The sequence below is a fragment of the Enoplosus armatus genome, chromosome 2, assembly GCF_043641665.1.
Source record: "Enoplosus armatus isolate fEnoArm2 chromosome 2, fEnoArm2.hap1, whole genome shotgun sequence".
NCBI classification, from domain to species: domain Eukaryota; kingdom Metazoa; phylum Chordata; class Actinopteri; order Centrarchiformes; family Enoplosidae; genus Enoplosus; species Enoplosus armatus.
This window is the reverse complement of record NC_092181.1, coordinates 4,751,521-4,773,488: the sequence shown is the minus strand read 5'-3', so window position 1 is coordinate 4,773,488 and position 21,968 is coordinate 4,751,521. Positions and strand designations below refer to the sequence as shown.

The 21,968-nt window shown below is 41.6% G+C and overlaps 2 protein-coding genes across 5 annotated transcripts; one reads left to right on the top strand and one right to left on the bottom strand.

The window, feature by feature from the left end:
• Window positions 1–2,921: 2,921 nt before the first annotated feature.
• On the bottom strand, window positions 2,922–6,411 carry c2h4orf33 (chromosome 2 C4orf33 homolog). Of its 4 annotated transcripts, XM_070922223.1 has the most exons (7): window positions 6,305–6,379; window positions 6,075–6,167; window positions 5,540–5,733; window positions 4,705–4,765; window positions 4,556–4,607; window positions 4,258–4,457; window positions 2,922–3,618 (listed from the first exon to the last, which is right to left on the bottom strand). In XM_070922223.1, exons 3-7 carry the CDS (start codon window positions 5,718–5,720, stop codon window positions 3,522–3,524), a joined length of 591 nt encoding a protein of 196 aa, XP_070778324.1. In that variant the 5' UTR covers window positions 5,721–5,733; window positions 6,075–6,167; window positions 6,305–6,379; the 3' UTR covers window positions 2,922–3,521. The 4 variants fall into 4 exon arrangements, with proteins under 4 accessions (XP_070778324.1, XP_070778330.1, XP_070778317.1 ...); XM_070922229.1 differs by lacking the exon at window positions 6,075–6,167 and having other exon boundaries at window positions 6,305–6,411; XM_070922216.1 differs by having other exon boundaries at window positions 6,148–6,328.
• A 135-nt stretch (window positions 6,412–6,546) lies between these two features.
• Window positions 6,547–21,464, top strand: sclt1 (sodium channel and clathrin linker 1). Its single transcript, XM_070919850.1, has 22 exons — window positions 6,547–6,558; window positions 7,005–7,052; window positions 7,951–8,018; window positions 8,304–8,356; window positions 8,473–8,545; window positions 8,751–8,806; window positions 9,170–9,305; window positions 10,222–10,344; window positions 11,237–11,302; window positions 12,089–12,159; window positions 12,928–13,018; window positions 13,318–13,409; window positions 13,796–13,973; window positions 14,099–14,197; window positions 17,149–17,220; window positions 17,352–17,426; window positions 17,574–17,716; window positions 17,933–18,125; window positions 19,310–19,506; window positions 20,119–20,197; window positions 20,965–21,060; window positions 21,215–21,464. Exons 2-22 carry the CDS (start codon window positions 7,019–7,021, stop codon window positions 21,272–21,274), a joined length of 2,055 nt encoding a protein of 684 aa, XP_070775951.1. The 5' UTR covers window positions 6,547–6,558; window positions 7,005–7,018; the 3' UTR covers window positions 21,275–21,464.
• The last annotated feature ends 504 nt before the right edge of the window (window positions 21,465–21,968 follow it).

The following is a 21,968-nucleotide window of genomic DNA, read 5'->3' as shown; positions in this document are numbered from 1 at the left end:
TTTTTTCCTGCCCCCCTCACTCTCTCCCTCTCTCCTCTCGTGTTATTGAGGAGTCGAGCTCGTCTGGCCCTCATTAATGTCCCCGGCATTCGCTTGGCTCTGTGTCTCTCTTTTCCTCTCCCCAGCCTCTTACAGCTTCATCCCGCATTCTGCCCATGCCATCCTCGTACGTGCAACACTAGCAGGCTTCAACTGCAATTAGTACCTGCGTTATCATGTATTCACACACACACACACACACACACACACTCACACTGCAGAAGCATTTAGGTCCAGATCTTTTTTTGTGCCCAGCACCACTCTTCCTGCCCTTCACCCCTGCAGCCCTCTAAATAATGATGGACTTGTTGGACAATGATTAGACAGAGTTAATAAGCATTCATTTGGTCCAGAGAAACACTGGGATGCCATGTTCCCTTCCACTAGGGCTTTATTATAAGCCTATTCACTTTAACCGTAGTGGAGGACTGACACAGCTTTGCTGGTGTATTGTCACATTGTATGACTGGTTTAGCCTTGGTCATTGTGGAAAACAGATTGGGGATAAGGTTGCCTGCAGTTCAGGCCTAAATGGCACTTTGGAGATTAGGTAAGATTAAGTCCCACATGAGCACTGATCCAAGTTTGCTTTTGTTTGTGCGATGTGGTACACTGGAAGCCAGCCATACTAGGATTGTGTACTGCACAGCTTTGATAAGTTCTGTCGCTTTGTACAATCTGATACTGTTCTTGGCATTAGCCTGCAAAGGGTGCGAATTGTCCCAGTATCTTATTAGCTCCAGTATGAATCTTTCATTCGGGTCTCTATATCAGAACCCCTAAAACTAGGCAAAGTCATTACCGTTTTCAGTTTTTCAATCTCTCGCTCTTTTCATGTTCTGAGATCACTCCTTTATCCCTCGCGTTCTATTTTTCATCACAACTTTATCCTCATTCATACCCTCAAACACTCTTTAAACTTGAAGAAATGAGACCCACGTCTCTTGGAGGAAAAAAAAAAAAAAAGGGAACTAGGTCTGGGGTGATCACCAGAAAGTTTCTGACACACAGAATCACCCTTAAGCTGGTGTTGAATGTTTTAGAGCAGGCTGGTCTCTTTTTCTGAGGGGGATAAGACGGCTCTTGTGTCTGCTTGTCTGCCGGGGCTTTGGCGGTGTAGAGGAGAGGCAGCTACCTGTTCTGCTTTCCCCTCTCATCTCTTCACACTAATTAGGGAGAACTGGGTTTAAGTCTTAGTGGGGACACACATCCTCTGCCTGCACACAGATGGGTGTGCGTAGTCATACGTATTCATCAAAGTGTTTTATGGAGACCCTGTTTTTGTCTAAATGTGTCCAGAAACATATTTTTAGGTCAACATTTTATTAGACATGCTGGCAGAATACAATGCGCTGACTCCGTGTGCGTGCATGTGAATAGTGTGCAGTGCGGTGGCAAGGCACCTCAGGCGATGATAAGGAGGGGGCTTAAGCAGTGGGCTCTCTAGGCCTAATCACTGCACACATTTCAAAGGCAAGAACGCCAATTAAAACTGATAGGGCTCAATATGGGCTTTCGGGCTGCCACAGCGAAGAGCAACACATCCAACATGAAAATCAATCGGCCCCCTGTCTCCTGGTCAGGAGAAGCGGTTTGGCAGCCTGTGATTCGAGATGAGCTTCTGACGAATGCACGGGGTTTACAAAGGGCTATAACAGGGGCAAGGGGGGAAAGACTCGTGGGGTCATGGGGAGGGAGATTTGAGAGTCCCCAATCATCATGTGTGTGCCAGTGTGTGTTGGGGATCAGAGGGCCTGTGATCTCAACTCCTAAAAGTAGGTGGAAAAGTGAGTGAGTGGGACTTTGATATACTGTATATATATAAATATGAGGGGGGATGAGCTGCAGAGTGTCAGGGTGAGTCAATGCAATATTACAAGCAGCTTTCAACCAACTTTCTGGTAACAACCGATTTTTTGGTTATTAAGAATCCATATTATACAATCATTTGGCATAATGAGAGGCCATATATTCCACATCAGTCAAGTTAAAGGAAAAGTTTGACATTTTGGGAAACGCGCTCATGCCCTGTCTTGCCAAGTGAGATGAGAAGATCAACGCCGCTCTCATGTTTGTATGTTAACTACTACTAGAGTCAGAAGTCGGTTCGCTCCTGCACAAAGACTAGAAACGGGGGGAATGCAAATCAAGTATATGTTTAGTGTATATTTTGTTTTTGTAATCCGCACAAAAACCTGTGACCAGCTGTGGTTTTATTTGACAGCTGGACTACTGATTACTGATTTCTTCTCTAAACTTCTCAGATGGTTTCATTGCAATACAAACATTACAGAAAGTCCCAAAAATGTCTTTAGTCCCCCATTTATCCTCTCTCAGCCCCTCAGATTTATCCTTTGGAACAGCCCTATCATTAGGTTGTGAACCCGTGGACTGAACTGTATATAAAGTAGGTAAAACTAGCTCCACCTCAACCTGCTACAACAGTAAGCTGTATGCTGCTTTCACATTGTTGCATCAGAACTTCTGATAATAACAATCTGATAATGTTATATATAATAATATATCAGGGCCAGATGCCAGAATTCCTGCAGAATGAGTAGTTTTGATACTTTCAGTACACTTTGCTGATAATAATGTAAGTAAAAGTTTGAATGAGGGACTTTTACATATATTGGAGTATTTTTACACTGTTGTACTGGTACTTTCACTTAACTAAAGGATCTGGGTGCTTCTTCCACCACTGTAACCTCGTCGTCTAAGAAAACTAAAAAGCATATTTCTCACATGATGAACCATTATTTTAAAAGACAGACATGGCACTGAAACATGACCACACATCAGAAATACAATTAAAGCGACATTTGTCAAACAATCACAGAGAAAAAAATGACAACACACTTCACCAGCAATATGCAGTCAATATGTAAATATATTTAATTTCTGAAATGAAATCAGTAAAGGCAGTGGAATGATTGCAATAGGATCTAATTACAGTACAGCACTGATTCAAGAGCTTAAGCATGTGTCTCTGAAGAACAGATTTTTCACTTCTGTGGTGTGTGTATGATTGTTTGTGTGTGTGTTTCTTAACAGTCAGGGCAAAGAACCACAAGAACCTGCTGTGGTGCATCTCAGTGAAGTGAAACGCACAGGCTACAAAGGAGCTGAATGTCAAAGTGAGCAATTCTTGCCACCATCCTCAGTGTAACCGCTGTAGGTCACACCCTGCCAAGGCAAATTAAGGTGAAGTCCAATACCTTGTGATGTGTGTGTGTGTGTGCCTGTGTGCGTGTACAGATGTGTGTGATGGCTAATAAGCTCTGACAAGCTGATAACATATTTCTTGTCATATCGTTAGACATCATTAACTAATAACGATTGATTGCCCTTTGTTCCCCGACAATGAGTGTACAATTGCCGCTGTGGTGTGTGTGTGTCTATGTGCATGTGTGTGTGTCTGTGAGTGCAAAAGAGAGAGAGAGAGAGAGAGAGAGAGAGAGAGAGAGAGAGAGAGATAAAGCTCAGGGCTTTCCCCTCCACAGATCAGACTCTGGCTGGACCCAACCTTCTCCCATGATGCTTTGCAGGCGGAAATTTTGGAAATACTCCAGGCGGTGGCTAAGAGACAGAGAGAGAGTTTAATGTAGGAATGCAAAAACTCTCACATACACAATTACACATTCATACACACAAATACTGTACATCTCATTTCTGAGTGTAATTACCTGTCCAGGTGTCGGCTAATAGCTTGTTTTTCAAATTCTAACATACAGGCTGCAAAAATTAAAACACTCCACCGATTTCACAAGAAGTTCAACTTAGCCTGTAAAAAACTGTTGTAAAATCTGAGAAAAAAAGTCTGAGAAAATCATGAGAAAATAACCTGGATGATGTCATCAGTTTTATCTTTAAGTTTGCTACAGAAAGTCAGTGTTATGTACTGTGGGGTGGAGTTTAAAAGACGTGGCCATTTGCCAGTAAGGGGAAGTCTAACGAAAGACACCATGGAGTTGCATTATGGCAAATGTAGGATACAGTGTTTCTGGAGCTTGACACATAATAGGGACTGAAAGTCAGGATATCTCGACCACTCTTTTATGAATCTGTCTCTCACAAGTCCCCCAACTTCATGAAAGTGCAATACTAAATTGCTGGAGTACCCCTTCAAAACAAAACAATGTTTTACTAAAAATAATGTCTGTGTGCAGGAACTACATGACCTCAAACAACTGTACTCATAAAAGTCAGCATACTCACAAGTTGGGTTTTTGGCCTTTCACTATCTCATCCTTGGGGATGGGGTAGAGGGCCTCATATGTACGCTTCGCCCCTGAGCCGTGGATGGCGTAGGAGTTCATCTTGTTGATATTGGGAGGGAGGTATGACCAGGGGAGGACAGCCTCACCCATCCACCTTTTCCCTATGATTGTGGCATTAAACACCATGGGCAGTTGTTGCTGGAGAAAGAATTTCAAGACAAAAATCAGAAATACTTAACTAACACCTGACTCAAAGCACTGCTGCCCCTTCAATAACACCCTTGATGACTTCCTACCAGGAATGCTTTGCCGACTCCTGACAGCAATAATATCAGCTGTTGTCCATGTCTAAAAAGGAAAAAAAAAAGGGTTTGCGTGCTTGTATTAAGACTATACACACATGGTCACAGACATGGAACCTACAACAGCTTAGGTCTGTACTTACGGACAAAGCTCCAGTTCTAGGTAATTGTCCGTAGTACTATCAAGGAAGAAGCACTCCACAACTGAGGAGATGAAGAAGAAAAAATATTGAATCAAGATAAGACCTTTAATCTACATTAAGAAACTGCTCAATAGATGTTATTAGCCTCATCAACACCAATTCCAGAGAAAAAAGACCATAATTAAATAATTTTCATTTATTTTAAGTTACAGTTTAACAACATGTTAACAACAATATATATGTATGATGTATGTGCACTGTATATATACAAACTTTCAAATAAGATGTGAGCAGAAGACCAGCACCCCCGCTAACCTAGCAACATGCTCATTATCTTGTTAGATTATAATAGGGTTGGTTTCCAATCTAATAAGTAACATTAATGAGGCCAAATATGTGGGTCTCATTAACCGGAAATCGAACCTACGTAAGGTCAATTAGATAGGATTGTTATTACTCAACCTCATCACAGGGATTAATTGCTGTGTCACCATAATAATGATAATGTTATTACTATTATGGCCTCATAAACAGAGCTGGCCCCTCGTCTCTCCAACCTCATTGAATTTTAACTGTTTTATTCTCCGCTTCTAGAGTGGCCTAAAGTTGCATCATATAGACTAAATTCCCAAATCATGCCTTCATCATGACTTCACATCACATTCCATTCAATCCTTAATGTTATCTTTTTTAACATCACTCTTTTGCTATCACTTTACTTATAGACATGCATCATGGATTTGTCAGTAAACCCCTAAAAGCTCTTGCCACAGATATTTTTGCATGTCTAGGAAGCTCTTCGGTGCAGTACCTGAGCTCCTCCCCTCTTACCCACCTTCATAATTCCAAAGTCCAGGGAAGGGCTCACTGGGGGGCCCTGCAGGAGCTGCTGGGTCATTGAAGAAGGGACCAAACACCTCTATCTTCAGCCCTCCTTGTCCAGGAGAGAAAACGATCCTGATGGGGTCATGGTTCACAGGATCGCTATTCCAGGTGTGCTCGATCAAAAACTGCATTCGCGCACGAGGACTGAAAGAAAAATACAATCATGAATGAGAAACTGCAATGTGGCACCAGTGACACAGAGCAGCGACAAACTGCAAACTTACAGAGATTCACAGCACAGCAGAATGTGGATAAGTGTCATAAACTGTAGTCCACGAGCTACCCCCATGATGTCGAAGCTGCAAAGACTCACTGGCTAAAATACTCTAAACTGTGCTGCAGCTGTACTTAACCATGTCTTCATTGTTCGGCTTTTTAAGCAGTCTATTATCAAATTAGGTGGAGTTCTGTTAATCAATAACTTATCAAGATAGCAAAAATGACTTCCTAATATGGAAAGCTTGGAACTATTAATTTAAACTTACTTGGTGTCCAAGTTGTGGTTTCAGCTCAGGCTTTATTTCAGCTCTTAACCAATAAACAAACTACCCAGATTACCTTGCTTTACGACAGGAATCCTGCAACGTTAGCATAAACAAACTCGAATTCAGTTCATCATGTGACTCGTTGGCCGAAAGCTATCCAGCTAATTTTATATCAACACGTTTGTTACTTTCTGACGAACCAGACAAGCTCGTCGGGGTGGAAACATCACCTCTTTCCACGTCGAAAAACGTCATATATATAATACTCAAACTAAAACTAAAAGATTGTATTTCTTGAATTGACACATCCTTAAAAATATATCCGACCGGAGCTTCCCGACACAGAGCGGAACCGTTTACTACTTACCCTGTTATACAGACGGAACAACTTTCGCGGTGCACATCTTCATTGCTATTGGTCGTTATTTGTTTACTTCAAAACGGGACGGCGGAACCGAAGATGGAAGGAAAAACCCCACTGATGGTTTTGTATTTTAAACTACCAAGTGTTAGATAATACATTTATATAACTCGGACGCGTCACCTTTCACTGGATTTTTATTGTGTCGCATGTTAGCCATCTGTGTAACAGATCAAACAGTTTACTTAGCTAAACTTAGCTGAGATTTATTAGCTAGCTGCCCCAGCTAACGAGAGCTTCACCAGGTAACCACAGGTAACGCAAGCTAGCTTGCTATGAATATATTTTTAGCAGCTTTGTAACGTCGTTGTGTTAGCTGAAGTCATTTAGTTTATTTTAAATTTAAAAGACAGATTGTAGACTCCCGCACTGAAACGCTGCTTTGAAAAGAACTGTTGGCATAACTAGGACAAATTGTACCTATTCTGTTCATTAACGTGTAGTTTGCGAGGTAACTTACTGATGATCGTTTTTAATTTGACAACGCACATTGTTTTTCCTCTATTCAGACCACACCCTCAGCATGGAAGCAGAAGTTGAGTTTTTGCGTGATCAAGGTAAGGACAAGGCATGGAGGATAGCTCCAACAGGTTGTCAGGTTGAGTTCAGCCCAAAATGAATAATTTAAAGTTTCCCGAGTGTCCAAATTTAAGACACCATATGACACCAATGGAGCTACGTGATGTCTACTTAAACACACACCATAATGTGTGTGGGGATCATGCCTCATAAGTTAAATACAATAGAACAAATAAATCAGTAATCCCACAACCAGTTTTAGGAATCATGCTGAGGCTATTATAAGACTGTCCTACAGTCCTAAAGAATTACTGAGACATAATTTTGGTGGTGCATGACAAGCTCCTTAAGCGCTGATGAAGACTAATAATAGATTTTCTCTAAAACTGACAAAAGGTTCTAAATAACTTACACATAAATGAATGTTAACCTGTTTTTGTAAATGGATGCTTAGGTCTCTCTCATAATTTCATGACTGTGTGTCTCTTTCCTCCTTCTCACATGCATCCTTTTCTGTTTATCTATCTATGACCTTTGCTGCCTTCCTACACAATTTTTCCTGTCACTCATTCATGGCCTCTGTTTAATTGTCTCTTCTCTTTGTATAACTGTAACTAACTGCTAGCCTACATTTTGACTGATCCTTGCAAAATGGCTATAACATTACTTATGGTTGCATAGGCAGAGTACTTACAGTCAACCTTAGCTGGATCGGTCCTCAAGTTCAGAGTCAACATGCACTTCTAAGATGTTTGTAATGCTCTCTTTTTCTACTTTAACTACTATAGCTAATTGGTGAGTGGTCATATTAAAACTTGGACCCCATTTGTGAAGATTTGCATTTTCTTAATAGCCCTGTTTGGTGGGGAAACCTGCCAACTCTGAATAGTGGAGCAATATGAGTGTGTGTGCTTGACTGTGTGTGTTTGTTTTCAGTCCACAGGTTAAATTCTGCTCTCAGCCAGTATCAGTACGGGCATCGCACTCAATCCACATCATCTCAGGTACAAAGACATCTGTAAAAACCACCATAAACTGACAAAGATTTAGCTCATTATTTGCTATCTTCAGTAAGCAATTTGTATTTATGTATTTGACTTTGTGAGGAAATTATTGGACAAGATGTACCATAGATACATGGGAATTTTGATTAGTGAAGGCTCTGTTCTCTGTAACCCCTTCCATCTGTATTTTATTTTGTTAATAATGAAAACAGAGTACTTTAATTGACCTACAACTGGATACCCCATAATGCCACCCTCAACCCCTGCATCTCTTATGTGCATCAGGTAGAGGAGGGAAGACGGGCAGAGTCTCCTGCACCCTGGATCTCAGATAGAAGGTCGGGCGCAATAAAGGTCTTTCTTGTGTGACAGTGAACACATTCTTGTTGCAAGTCCGAGTTGTGGGGGCAAGAAGATTCTGTTGATGTGACGTCATTATTCACCTGTGTTACAGTGTAATGGCTCCTCTGATAGCGGAGTATGATCGGCACGTAGACGAAATGACTGAACAGCTGCAGAGATACCAGGTGAAAAACGCTGAAACAATGAGACACACACATTCAATGAAAGGGAAATGAAATATTGTGCAAAACTCACAAACATATTAAATATCTTGACTTCATCTACGGAAATATTATGAATATACTGTAGCTATACTAAAGTAATGGGATGTGTAAATGTAAGCTCTCGAAAATTGAGTAGTAGTGTTGATCTACTTGTTTAAATCAACAGGCGCTGATGGCCGACATCAAAGTGAAGTTGGAGAGGGTTGTCAAGGAGAACGAAAGGTAGAAAAGAGTTCCACTGGTTTCAGCATGTGGAGAGTAGTTACACAAGAGGAGACAAAGGCAACCATTTATCACAGCAATCAACATCAACCAAGCTTTTCTGTCATGAGAGAATATCAGATATTAATGTCCCACCAAAAATAACATAACAGTGAGTAGCAGCAGTAGAGTGGTGATGTTAGTTTGGTTGTTAGTTGGGTGTTTGTTGATTGTCAAGGCATCTTGACCATTTACATTACAGCTAAATAAAGTGTGCTTGATTGACTGTAATTAAGGTTAAGATATTTTATTTACAATCAAAAGCTATCTGCAAGTATTCTCATTATAAATTACCCTTTCAATACCACCCCCCACATCTGCCAGGCTGCATGCAGAGCTGAGGGAGTCAGTTGAGAAGCAGCTTCATGCCCTGCCGGTGGCTTCAGGAGTGGAGGGCAGCACTCTGGAGGAGGAAGCAGTCCTCAGAAACCTCCAAGAACAGGTCCAGCTGTCTGAACAGGTCTGCAGTCTACATGTCCACATGTGATGTCTATACTGTCCATATCATTTGTCGCACTGTGTGTGTGTGTGTGTGTGTGTGTGTGTGTGTGTGTGTGTGTGTGTGTGTGATGTAAAAGAATGATCCGACACAGTGGGAAATATGCTTGTTTGCTGTCTGACTGGGAGTTAGATGAGAAATACAATATTAATACGTTTTTATCTCTGTGTATTCAGCTGGGAGATTTGTTCAAGGCGTGTTTAAAGTGGAACTTTGTAACTGAACTTAGCATATAGCTAAAATGCTGAAATACTGTAACAGTAGTACAAGTGGGGAAGAGTCTGCAAAGTGACTCAATAATGTGCTTTATACAGCAGTATTTATCTAAAGTTTGCTAACATCAGCTAACATTAGCCACCGTAAGCTACTGGTCATACCAGACCAAGTAAGGCTGTAACTGCAAAACTTAGAAATTAGTAAGGGTGCATGTTATGGATTATGAATACAGCTTTTCATTTGTAAGAGGAAGAATGTGTTATTTCTTCTTTCAAACGTTACATGGTCTCGCTTTAAATTGGCTCAGTACAAAGACTGGAAGCAGAGGGAAACACGTTTTTCCGACAACTTTCAAACTGTCATATTTACATGTTGTATCTTGTGTATTTTACATATGTAGCAACAGAAAACAAGACATAATGGTTTATTGAGTAGTTGGCTGGCGCATTGGAGTTATTAACTGACAACTGCAACAACAACAGCAGCTCCCTGTGGCTCTGCACAGCACTGGCCTTGTAATAAAGTTGCCAGCTTTGCACACTTTCATAACTGAACACAACCCTGGTGATTTTTGAATTTAGTGGTGACTCACACGCTTGCTAACAAGATGCAACAAAGAAATAATACACTTTTACAGAATCTAGCTGTTTTCCTGTTTTAGGAGCGGGTGCAGGCCATGGAGCTGTGGCAGACGGCAGCCCAGGAGCTGGACCACCTCCAGCTGGTCTACCAGAAGACCATCTCTGATGGACAGATCCACGATGCTCAGAGACTGCAGCTCAAGGTTCAGTATTCCCACATTAACGTGCAGAGACGGCACTAGGGACGGGAATAGAGAACTGGTTCCAGTTGAGAACCGGTTCCAAATTGTCCGAACTATCAGAATCATATGACTCTGACCTTATCAATTCCTTGTTGGCATGTTTTGCGCATTGCAACTCATGCCTGTGCGCTGCTGTAAACGGTGCTAGTTGTTATGTCTGTACAATGATCATTTCGATTAATGGCAGCAATATGCTGAAGCATCTTTCTACGCAACATGGGCTTAAAATCCAGCAATGCCATGTATTTGACACTCTACGCATGAGAGCCACTGCTTCCCAACCGAGCAGCACGTCTATTATGAGGGTAAATATCTTGTTATAATAGGATTAGCGCCATGCAGGCAGGCTTAGCAGTTCTTTTTTCTTTGACTAAGAAAACCTAAATGAAAACGAATGCTGTACAAATATTCTTTAATTTCATCCATTTTAGATGATGGCAGACAGACTGTTGCTACAGCTAGCCCTCAGGCTACAGCCAGCGCGACTCGCCTTTTCTGCTCTGTTTCTACACTGCGTTCAAACTCAGACATATTGAAATAGTTGTGTAGCTGAAAACCGTCTATGGTCTACCGTCTTTCCCGCACAGAAAACTAATCATGAATTAATAAGGGAATCAATAAAGAATCGTACCGTATCGTATTAACAGAATAGATAATGGCATTGGTATCAACAAAATCTTATCAATTCTCACCCGAGCTGGCACATTATTAGTACAGCAGCCTTTTACCACTAGATGGAGCCATTATCATGGAAATTAGGTTAATTAGAGCAGTTCGTTAATGCTTGATATAAGCGAGAGGTAATTACAAGCAGTTAACTTTTATTGAATGCCTCTTTTTTTTCCCATCACAGGATCAACTTGTTCAGTTCCAGCAGCACACACACAAACTTCAAGTGGCCAATCAGAAACTGGAATCGGTAAGTGATGGCTAATTAAAAGCATGTTAAATTATTGCCTCCTAATTAGCCATGGGATCGAAATGCTGCACACTTCTCTGAAATTAACCCTGCTCTCATAATGACTCTTGTAACTAAGTGAATCGGTTTGTAATTCACTGTGGTAGTCAGAGAGCACTGTCTTGGTTGTATAATACACTCAGCTCGCTTGGTAATCCTCTAACTACCTTAGCTTTTTCTTTTTCCAGCACATACTTTATACACTAGTCTCTCTCTCTCTCTCTCTCTCTATCTCTCTCTCTCTCTCTCTCACCTACAGTCACACATAAATACACTCAGCATCAAACTGTTGAGACTCTATTTAGACTGTAATCTGAAAGAGGCTCAATCTTGCTTAGAGATTAAGGTGTACAGCATATTGTGCTTATATTTATTCATATACAAACCCATGCACACACACACACACACACACATGCACATGCGTGACTGGTGCTTACTTAGGACACAATACAGTGTGTGAGGAGGACAGAGTAATACTATATCCCTCTGATGCATTTTTAATGAGAGGGTAAGCCTTGGGCTTTCCCCTCTCTGACTTCTCACACTTGCTGCCTTTTTTAGTCACTGCATGTGAGAACGATTGACTTTGTAGCCATGAATGACTGACAGGCTCTTCGGGGTTTTGTTCCAAAAGGACATAGAAAGTTTTGAGAGAGAAGTTCTGGTTGGTTTGGGATAAAGTTTGAGGTGTGTGTGTTTGGAGTCATGCCTCACAAATGGCAGTCTTGTCTCTCTTGCCACACACAGACTAACCAACAGTTCCTGAAGACGGTGACAGAGCAGAGCACGGAGATGGAGGAGCAACACAGCCAGCTCAGGTAACTAAATGCCTCCAAGATTCAACATGGCTGCTGCCTGAGGTCTTGCACTGTGAGGTTACTTTTAACCCCTTTGATGACAATTTCCCACATCAGTTATAGACTTGGTGTCAGTTGGTTTGAGATGAAAAGGTTTGTTTCATGGCCAGTGACCTGTGTACCGTACCACAGGTTGCACCAGCAGAAGTAATGCAAGTTACTGTAGGAAAATAAGTATATATTAATTGTGGTTAAGCTTTAGAATTTACCTTTTGCTTAGTTAAAGGAATAGGTTGACATTTTGGGAACTGACACTTATTCTCTTTCTTGCTGAGAGTTAGATGAGATAATCGATACCACTGTGTTTGGCTAGCTGCCGTCTGTATCTTTATGCTAAGCTAAGCGACTTCTGGTGCTAGCTTAGCTCTACTAAACAGATATCAGAGCGGTATCAATCTTCTCATCTAATTCTTGGTAAGAAAGCGAAAGAGCGTATGTTCCTTAACCTCCTAAGACCTGGCATCCACATGCGTGGACATCACATTTTGGGTTATACCATAATACTTAATTCTGCTTATATGGAAATTCAAAATTGTCCCCGTATGCAGAACCACATCATGTCAACAGATGATGCTTAGTTTTTATACTTATCAGGTCCCAATAAGCCCAAATAGCAAAGAGAAATTAAGATAGAGCTTGGGTCTTAGGAGGTTAATTGTAATAACCAAATAAGACGACTATGTTGTTATATGCTTGGGCTATTGTTTACTCTCTGTCCTCCTGGTGTAGGCAGGCCAAGGCTGAGCTGAGGACGGCCACGGCCAAAGTGGATGAGATGACCAAATTGCTGCAGAATGTCCAGGACCAGATGCAGAGACGGGTGAGAGAAGATAAAGGAAATATATTGCAGAAGAAAATTGGTTGCCCACCTAATGGGAGTGTGAAAGGTAGTGGAGGACTTGATCAGGAAGACCCGAAACAACAGAAACAGCAGTCCATTCTGTTTCTTCATCAAAATAACTTTTATCGGGTTTTGTGTTTTTTGGCCTTTGGGCATTAGTTTGGGCTAGTAGCCACCATTTATCATTATTTTATAAAAAACAGGATTAATCCAGTTAATTAAGAGGACACCAATAGGTGTGTGTGTGTGTGTGTGTGTGTGTGTGTGTGTGTGTTTAGGAGGAAGATGCGGCAGAGGCTCAGGCCCGTGAGGATACAGCAGACAGACGGCTCCAACAGCTTCAGGCCGCCTTGAGCCAGTTAGAGGCCAGGTGAGCACATGTACTCCCATTTTCACCCTTTTCTGACCCTTTCAAGAGTTTGGATCATTTATGAAATGTATGCGGCATCGTGGAACTCTTTGATATGTAAATTCCAGACAGATGAGGTGAGGAAATTGTATGAAATTTGTAAAATTTTAATAATTTCAGCACGTTTTACAAATGGGTAACGAGACATGCTCATACCACATTCTGTTTTCAGATTGACTTAAAATACATAGCAGAAGCCCAACAACATTAACTAAGAAAGAAGAGTTGTTGAGCTTCTGAGAGCAATGCGATGTATGAATCTTTTGGGAAGTCAAGGAATTTCAAATCAGAATTACAGCACCGCGGAGCCAAGCAGCAGTTACTCATTCCTTTTTCTCCGTTGCCAGACTAAAAGCTGCAACTCAGGAGGCAGAGGCAGTTCGCAGAGAGCAAACTGTGTGGGAGAGAAAGGTGGGGGGGCTCCAGGCACGTTGCACCACACTTGAAGAGGAGAAGTATGAGGCCCTGGCCAAAGTCCGAGAGAGTGTTCAGGTGGCCGAGGAGGCCGCATTGCAGAAGGACCAGGTGACGGCAGTCTTAATCTCTTCCCCTAAATCTGCACCATGCTCTGACAAGTGTCCACAGCCCTTGAGCACTTTAGAAGTTTGTTGAAATGTGGAGCTGTGTCTGTCTCTGCTCTCTCCCCTCAGGCCCTGCTAAGAGAGAAACAGAAGACAGAAGAGCTGGAGAAGACAAAGGAGGCCATCAAACAGTTAATCCAGGATGCTGCAGTCCGCACCAGAAAAGAGGTGAGGAGTTACTGAATGTCTCTCTGAGCAGGAACTGCTGGGCTGTTTCTACAGAAGTTGATACAGCAGTAAAAGTCCATGAAGGAATGTTAGCTGTTGGAATAGGCTTCAATATCTACAAAATATCTTCTAAATGCACTCCATGTAATTTGCTCCGTGTGGGACTAAAATCTGCTTTTAAGCTACCGAATGTATCGCGCCATTACTTAAAAGCACTGGATGATGTCAAGATATTTGGTGCCAACTCTGTATACTGAAAATTCCAAGAAATTAATATCTGTAAAAACTACAGAAAACACAGAAGTTTTGATTCATAATTAGCCTTACATGGAAGCGCAACCTCTAACTGCATTGACGCACTAAGTCAAAAGCAAAGCACTGCTCTTTCCCCCTGCCTAACCTCAGTCGGGGACATGGTGATTAATGCTCCGTTAATGGGTCTTCTTCATCAAGCCCTTCAACTGTTTAATCCAGTTAATGAAGCCTAGTATGACTGCAGCGCTGGCTGTCATCTCAGTCTCTGGCTGGCCTTCAACAAATGATGGTATTTTAGAGAGTAACTGTTGATGTGTTAGACTTTCTGTAAAGTGTGGACCTTCCCTTGCCTTTGCCTTTTTTACCTCCCAGGTAATTTTCTCATGGAGTTGAGAGGTTTAGGTTAAGCATTGAAGGCATTTTTCACCTTAATCTCCTCTCTCCCTCATCTTCACTTAAAAGTCATTCAGTGTTGAGATAAGCATGTAATGAAGAATTAATCTCCAAACTGCTTACATTGGCAGTCAGACCTCAGACTTACCCCAGGACTTAAGTACCACTCAGACGGTTATGCATGAGGGGTGGAGTTAAAAAGAGAGGCCTGTCCGCTATTCAGACCATAGACTGTATATAAAGATGGACGACATGACAGCTCCCCAAAAGTGAAGCCAAAACATCTCGACCGCCCCCTGGTGGCTGGCTGCAGTTTAGGTCATAAACCCCGCCCCCTCCATGTTAGTGGATGGGACATGGGCCAAACTAAAAAATCAAAGTACACATCAAATGCATTTTTCCTAAAGATGGTTTCTGTCATTTAGGTAGTCCTTATCACACTAATGTTTGTTCAAGTGTTCATTTTTCTGATCAGTTTGGTTTTAATTAGTTATTTGATGCTATAAAACCGGGTGAAACGTCGTGACTGACAGCTGAGATTGATTATGGTTGTGGCTCGGGATTGGGTCGGGCCGGTGTATGGGCGGGACCTCGTACCGCGGCTCCGCTCTGCGATCACCACCGCGCAGATTCTGGCTCCAAATGACGTCACCAGCGCAAGATGGCAGCGGCCGTATCCGGGATATTTTTGTACAGTGGGAGGAAGTGAAGACGCGTCGTCCATCTTTATACACGGCCTAAGATTCAGACTCACAACTTAAAGGTACCCTGTGGAGTTTTGACCACTAGTAGCGCTATGGTGCAGTGTTTTTTAAGAGTTAGAAAGAGTGGGCCCTATTTTCTTAGTATCTTGTGCACATGCATGAGGACACACGTGCAGAAAGTCTTGCCGATGGTTTCACGCTATTCCACTGATGGACAGCTGGTGGCAGGCAAACATGGTTGTAAACAATGAAGGGTTTAAATTCTTCCAAAAATTGGTTGTGCAAATGTTTTATGAGGAAGGAAATATATTCAACATGTTAAGTAGGTGTCAAGGATACAAGTGATGTGTTGTGGTGAGAAATATTAAACGTAAACAAAACTTTGTTTATAAAAAAATGTGGTAGCTTTAAAGGTTCTCTTTTGAGTTTCTGGAAATAAAGTTTCTGTCCATGTGTGTATGCATGAGCGCAATCAAGGCCCACTCTTAAAAGCATTGCACCATAGTGCTCCTAGTGGTCAAAAACTCCACAGGGTACCTTTATAAGGAAGTTTCTTTCTTTTCTTTTTTTACCTGTAAGAGATGTTTTGTTGCTGAAGAGTAATGACTTAATTCAGATTTTCAGATAAGCAAGCCGTACTTGATCTATTTCAGTGCCAGAGCATTTTCTGTTTTCTTGCAGGAATCTAGGGGTACATTCAACATGTGTACATGAATTTCACCTTTCTTTATTTTCAGAGGGGACAGGAAATGAAGGGAGAGAGAGAAGGGATGATGTGCAGCAAAGGTCTCTGGGCTGGACCCAAACTGGGGACATTGAGATTACATTTTAAAATCAAAGGCCACCAGGATACCCCAAGCTAGTATCCCTTGTTACACATAAGGAAATTAAATGTGTTAAATAAACCCTTTTGGAAATGAAATACTGTAAATGAGCCAGTTTAATATGTAGTGGCTCAAGTTGGGAACTTTATTATTATTTAGTATTATTCACCAGAATTATATCCTTTTCAGAATGATGTTATTTTGCATTCAATGGACCACAAGGACAGGATAGAACACCATAGCAATACTAAGACTATACAATACTGTGATAGGAATATTACAGCGATTTCTCTATCACATTGCTGTAGTATTATTTCTCTTCTTCTGTTTCTTTAAAGATTAAAGATATTGATCTGTTTCCTCAAACAGGCAAATAGACAGAGAATGCAAATCAAGATTTTTATCATCGAGAATTCAAGTCAGTTAATACATTAGTTACTGCTAGATGTTTATTTGCATCTTGACCTTTTTTTTTATTATATCCCCATACAATTTACTTTCTACTTTTATTTCACTGCACTATTTCAAATGCATGTATTGCTTTTTCACACATTATTGCTGTTTCCTTTATCAGTCTGCTTTTTCTATCGCCCAAAATCTTTGGTATTAAATGCTTAATACTTCCCATTAGCCTCAGAGGTGTGGACTGGGAATTTTTGGGTGATTTTAATGATCTTAATGTGCTGCCCAAAAGTCAAAATAAGCACAGTCTAAACAAAAGTCATTGCCCGTTTTGGAACTGCGTGACTTTATCTTCTATCTTCTTATCTAACAGGTGGATAATGTGCGCAAGCAGTGCAACGTTCAAATCCACCGTATGGCCGAGGAGCTGTCTGCACTGCAACTTGTGAGAACCTGGCCCGTTAACGACACATTTCTTTCAACATTTCACTAAATACTTTTTTTCGGTCTCTATCTGTCTGCTCTTTTTTTCTCCCATTCTGACTCCTTATTCTCTCTTTCCACCTCTCTCTCTAGGAGTGTGCAGATAAAGAGTCTCAGATTGAAAGGTCCCTGCGAGAGAGAAAAGCTGTGGAGGAGGAGCTAGAGAAGGTATCTATGAAAGTATCAGTGAAACCACAAGAGAGAAGCCACTAAAGCTAGCTCCAGAGTTCTGATAGTGTTTGATTACATGCTTTTATAATTGAGCCCATGTTAATGATTGTTTTAATGCTGCCTGTGGTGTTTCTGTTTTGTTAGGTGTATAAGGAAGGCAGGGCAGAGCCAGAGCTCAGGAAGATTGATGCCCTTCACCAGAGGTGTCTAGATGCAGAGAGGACAAAGGACGACATGAGCCTCACTCTGCAAAGCACCCAGAACAAACTGAAAAAGATGGAGATGGAGTAAGTGTAACTTGGCGTTGTAGGTTTACTCTTCACTTGTTTGAACTCAACATATTCTTTACTCCACTCCTCCTCACCTCCCCGAGCACTCACACCGGCAGTGGGAGGTGCCCGTGTGTCTCCATCTGCTGCCAACAATGATGGTTGTGTAAACATTTTGTCCCCTCCGTCGTCTCTCTCACCCCTTCCTTTCTTGATCCCTCTGCCCATCTGCAGCTACAGTGAGGAGCTGTCACGGTGCCAGGAGGAAGTGCGGCGGCTGCAGGGCTCTCTGGCTGCAGCCCGGGACGACTGCGTCGGCGTCAGCGAGGATCGGCTCCAGCTGCAACAGGAGAACTTGCAGCTGCGCAGGGAGATGGATGAGCTGCGCAAAGCCACCCTGCTGGTCCAAAAGAAGGCCAAGCAGCAGGTAACTTAATGATGGATAGAAAAAGATGGATATGAAGGAAAAAGTGCTCTCTAATGTTATAAATTCATTATAAACCAAAGTATTGGACTGTCATGCCTCTTAAGTCTTCCCCCGTCCAAGTGGATCAATGGCTCAACACAGTAGCCAGACATTACTTATCTGGACAAAATAGTAAATAACCCAGCTGTTAGAGATTTAGTTGGAGAAGACAGTCACGTTTACTGATGCTGCTATACTGTATGACTGTACTCCAGCAGCCTGAACACTGAATGGAAATGGCAAATTTTGAAAGAAGGAACATGGAATAAGGAACCAGAAACAACCGTATTAACAACCAAAGATTTCCCACTGAGCTTTCAGGCACATAAGATACATGAACATTCACTGTCAGTGTGGTAAATAACTAAATTATGCTGGTGACAGTTACTACTGATGGATAGCTAGCTTGAGTGGGAGGCTGCTGGAGGCTAAAACCCCTGGATCCAACAATTCCCTTAATGCAATTTGATGACTTTTATATCTTTCGTTAGACCATCCTCTCCTTGCAAAAGCCCACATCTTTCAAAACTCCACACCCTCAGTTTGTAACTCAGCCTCTCTGGTATAAATGTCCTGTCTCCCGAGCCCCAAGCTGAGAGACATTGTCAGGATTATTTCCTCAGACTCTAGAAAGCGCCCTCTAAAGCCACAGATGACATTGTATGACTACTCAGGCTCAGTAGCAGTACTCACGGTGAGTAAACTAATCTTCGTGTGTAAAAGTCAGCATAGTGCCCCTTTAAGAAGAGTGGGAGAAAAGATGTATTTGTTCAGCCTGATGATCCGAAGAGTTTGCCAAACAACCATTTGGATTAACAGTTGGAATGCTGTTACTGAAAGAAATATTTATAAACTTGCATAGAAGGTGATGTAATAGTTGGCCGAAGTTAAAAACAGAGAAAGGACAATATGTGCTTCTGACACAAATCATGCTTACATGAAGTAATGATATTATCGAATGATAACTTAAGTAGCATTCATTTGAATTAGTTCTGTCAAGGCAGGGCATGTAAATCGGAATCAGAATCAGAAATACTTTATTGATCCCCAGGGGGAAATTATACTTCTTCATCTGTATAAATGAATCTTGGATCAGCAGGGTGACCGTATGCACCCGACCCCTCACTCTGCTGCCCTCCTTCCAGGTGTCGCAGATGGAGCAAGAGTACAGCCTGAAGGAGCAGGAACTCGACGCACGGGTGCAGGAGCTGGAGGAAAGCAGCCGAAGCTCCAGCGCCGACCTGACGCGCCTCCTTACAGCACAGCAGAAAAGTACCCAGCGCTGGAAAGAAGAGGCCAAGAACCTGGTTCAGGCCTTCGAGACTAAAATCACAGTCCTCAAGTAAGTAACTTGTGAAGGTAGATTCAACATTAGAGATATTAAAGAAAGAAAAGAAGGATGCAAAATATGCACTGAGAAAATGTGTCAGAAGGTTGCCAGTCTATGATAGGGAACATAAATGAAAAAGAAATGATCTGCTCAAACAACATTTGTCAGTGTGACTGGGCATTTTCCTTGTGTAGATTAATGTGAAGCAAAGTGGTGAGCAAGCAAGCTGAGCAAACAGTCTATGTACCTGACAGACTGCTAAAACAACACTGTTCTGATGCCCGATATGATGAAATACATTAATTAATATTTAATACAATACTCAATACTCTTTTAGCAGTGTTTTCTGATATTGCCTGAGGACTGTTTTTTTTATTGTATCAGTTTTATCACAAATGCTGGATCAAAGACTAGGCAACAGCCAAGGTGCAGCACCAAAGATTTCAATAACAGTTGAAACAAAAATTGACTTACCACTTGAAGTTGTTTCACCCCTCAGCGACAGCTGTACTATACTGAGATGTGTTGGAAATATTGACCGTTGAAACGCTTGGAAAGAAAGCTTTATAAATGTTTTTGTCTGTGTGAGAAGTGGCTTAGCTCTGTTTTTAATGTCTGTTTCAGGGCAGAGCTGAATCGGCAGAAGCAGCGTTCACACGAGCTAGAGATGCAGCTCGAAACGGACCATAATACCATCGCTGAGGTTTGTGTAACATACACACAACCCTGCAGCTTGATTTCCAACACAAGAGAGTTTAATGTGAAAGGGAGATGAAGCAGTGAGCAATTCTTAAAAAAGTCTGGTCCTGTAAGAGGAAATGTAAGATGTTTGTCCTGCGCTGTAGGACGCTGTCTCCTACCTGAGGGGAGGAGCTGCCCTTTGCTGCTGAGGCCTGTTCGGCTGCTGTTAGGCTCTTCAAATGTCATGCATCCCTTGTAACAGTGTGCTCAGAAAAGCAAAAAAACCCAAAAAGAAGCAGGAGGCATTTTACTGGAAACCTGCAACATTAGCGTCGGAAGTGCCAAGCAGCTTGACAATTTGGAAAAGTTAAGACAGTCCATCCTATGGACTTCAACAGAATATTGTTTTTCATACATTTACTGCATACATGTGAAATGATGATTTAGTTGCATAAAAGGTGAAATAATGGTGACTAGAATGATGGTAGCTGGCACAGACAGACTGTAGGTGTTGTGCTCAGGCCAGAGAACGTACGATGAACAAGTTGGGTTTGTTCAATAGCAAAGGAGTGATACTAACTAATAATGTGAGGATTCACTCACAACTTCTGCATATTTATAAAAGCAGAACCCATATCTACTAACAACAGCCAGAAAAAGGTAACGCATAGTTATAATTTCACCATATGTTCCTTTGTACTTGAGTGCTTTGAGAACAAAAGCTTTAACACAGTCGTGTTTGTGTGTTTGACTCTATGTAACTAATTAGCATGTGTGTGTTTTGTGCAGTATGAGAGGCAGCTAGCGGAGTATCAAGAGAAGGCGAGCCGTCTCCAGAGACGACTGACACAAGCTGAACAAAGAGCAACCACTGTTACACAACAGGTATGGGTGACTGTCCCCTATGTAGAGATATGGTAACACATGTGTGACTCTTACATGGAGAGATTTGTATTTATTCCTGTTCCCTTGTTATCTGATTGGATGCTGGTGTTATTTATCTGTTGTGTTATATGTTTGTTTGTTGTTTTTTTAACAGCTGAGTATGTTGGCTTCCCAGCGAAGGAAAACAGCCATGGCTGATCCAGAGACTGTATAACTGCAACTGCAACTGTGCTAAAGGAGAAATATAATATAGCTATGTGTGTTGAGAACACGTTGCTCTTTTTGTTAATATGAAATCAACATTTTGGCCAAAGGTACAAGACAACAATGGTGTTGTCAGTGCTCTGGCGATTAAATGGAAACAGGTTTTCTGGTGAATTGTATTTATAAGGATGATGTCTTTTGTGTACTATGTAAAATAAACTTTGTTATAACTACAAAATACACCGTGGTCTTTATTGTGTATATAACGTTATAGGGATGGGGTTTAATGGGAATTCAATGCTTTGTGTCTTAAATACGTGCTTCTTTGTAAACTGCAAGGGCGAAAAAAAAATCTGTCATGGTGAAACACAAAACCAGCAACGTGCCTTTGTTTGGTTGCGTTGCATGCCGGGACAGAGTTTTGTTGCTGGGGAAACCGTAAACCTCAGCTGTAACGTCAGGTCAGCAACCGTTACACAGCATTGGCGTTATAGATAGTTTTATAAAGCTAGTTAACGTATATAGCTCGCTAAGTTATATCAAAAAATATTTTGGAGCTGAATATTTTACACGGTAGGCATTTTTTAACACCTCTCGAGGACAGTGCTCACTCAATAAGACGAAGTTCACAGATATTAAGCAAGTTGGAACAGTTTGCTAACTTAACGTCTTAACGCTTAGCTAATTATAACAACAGCTAATGT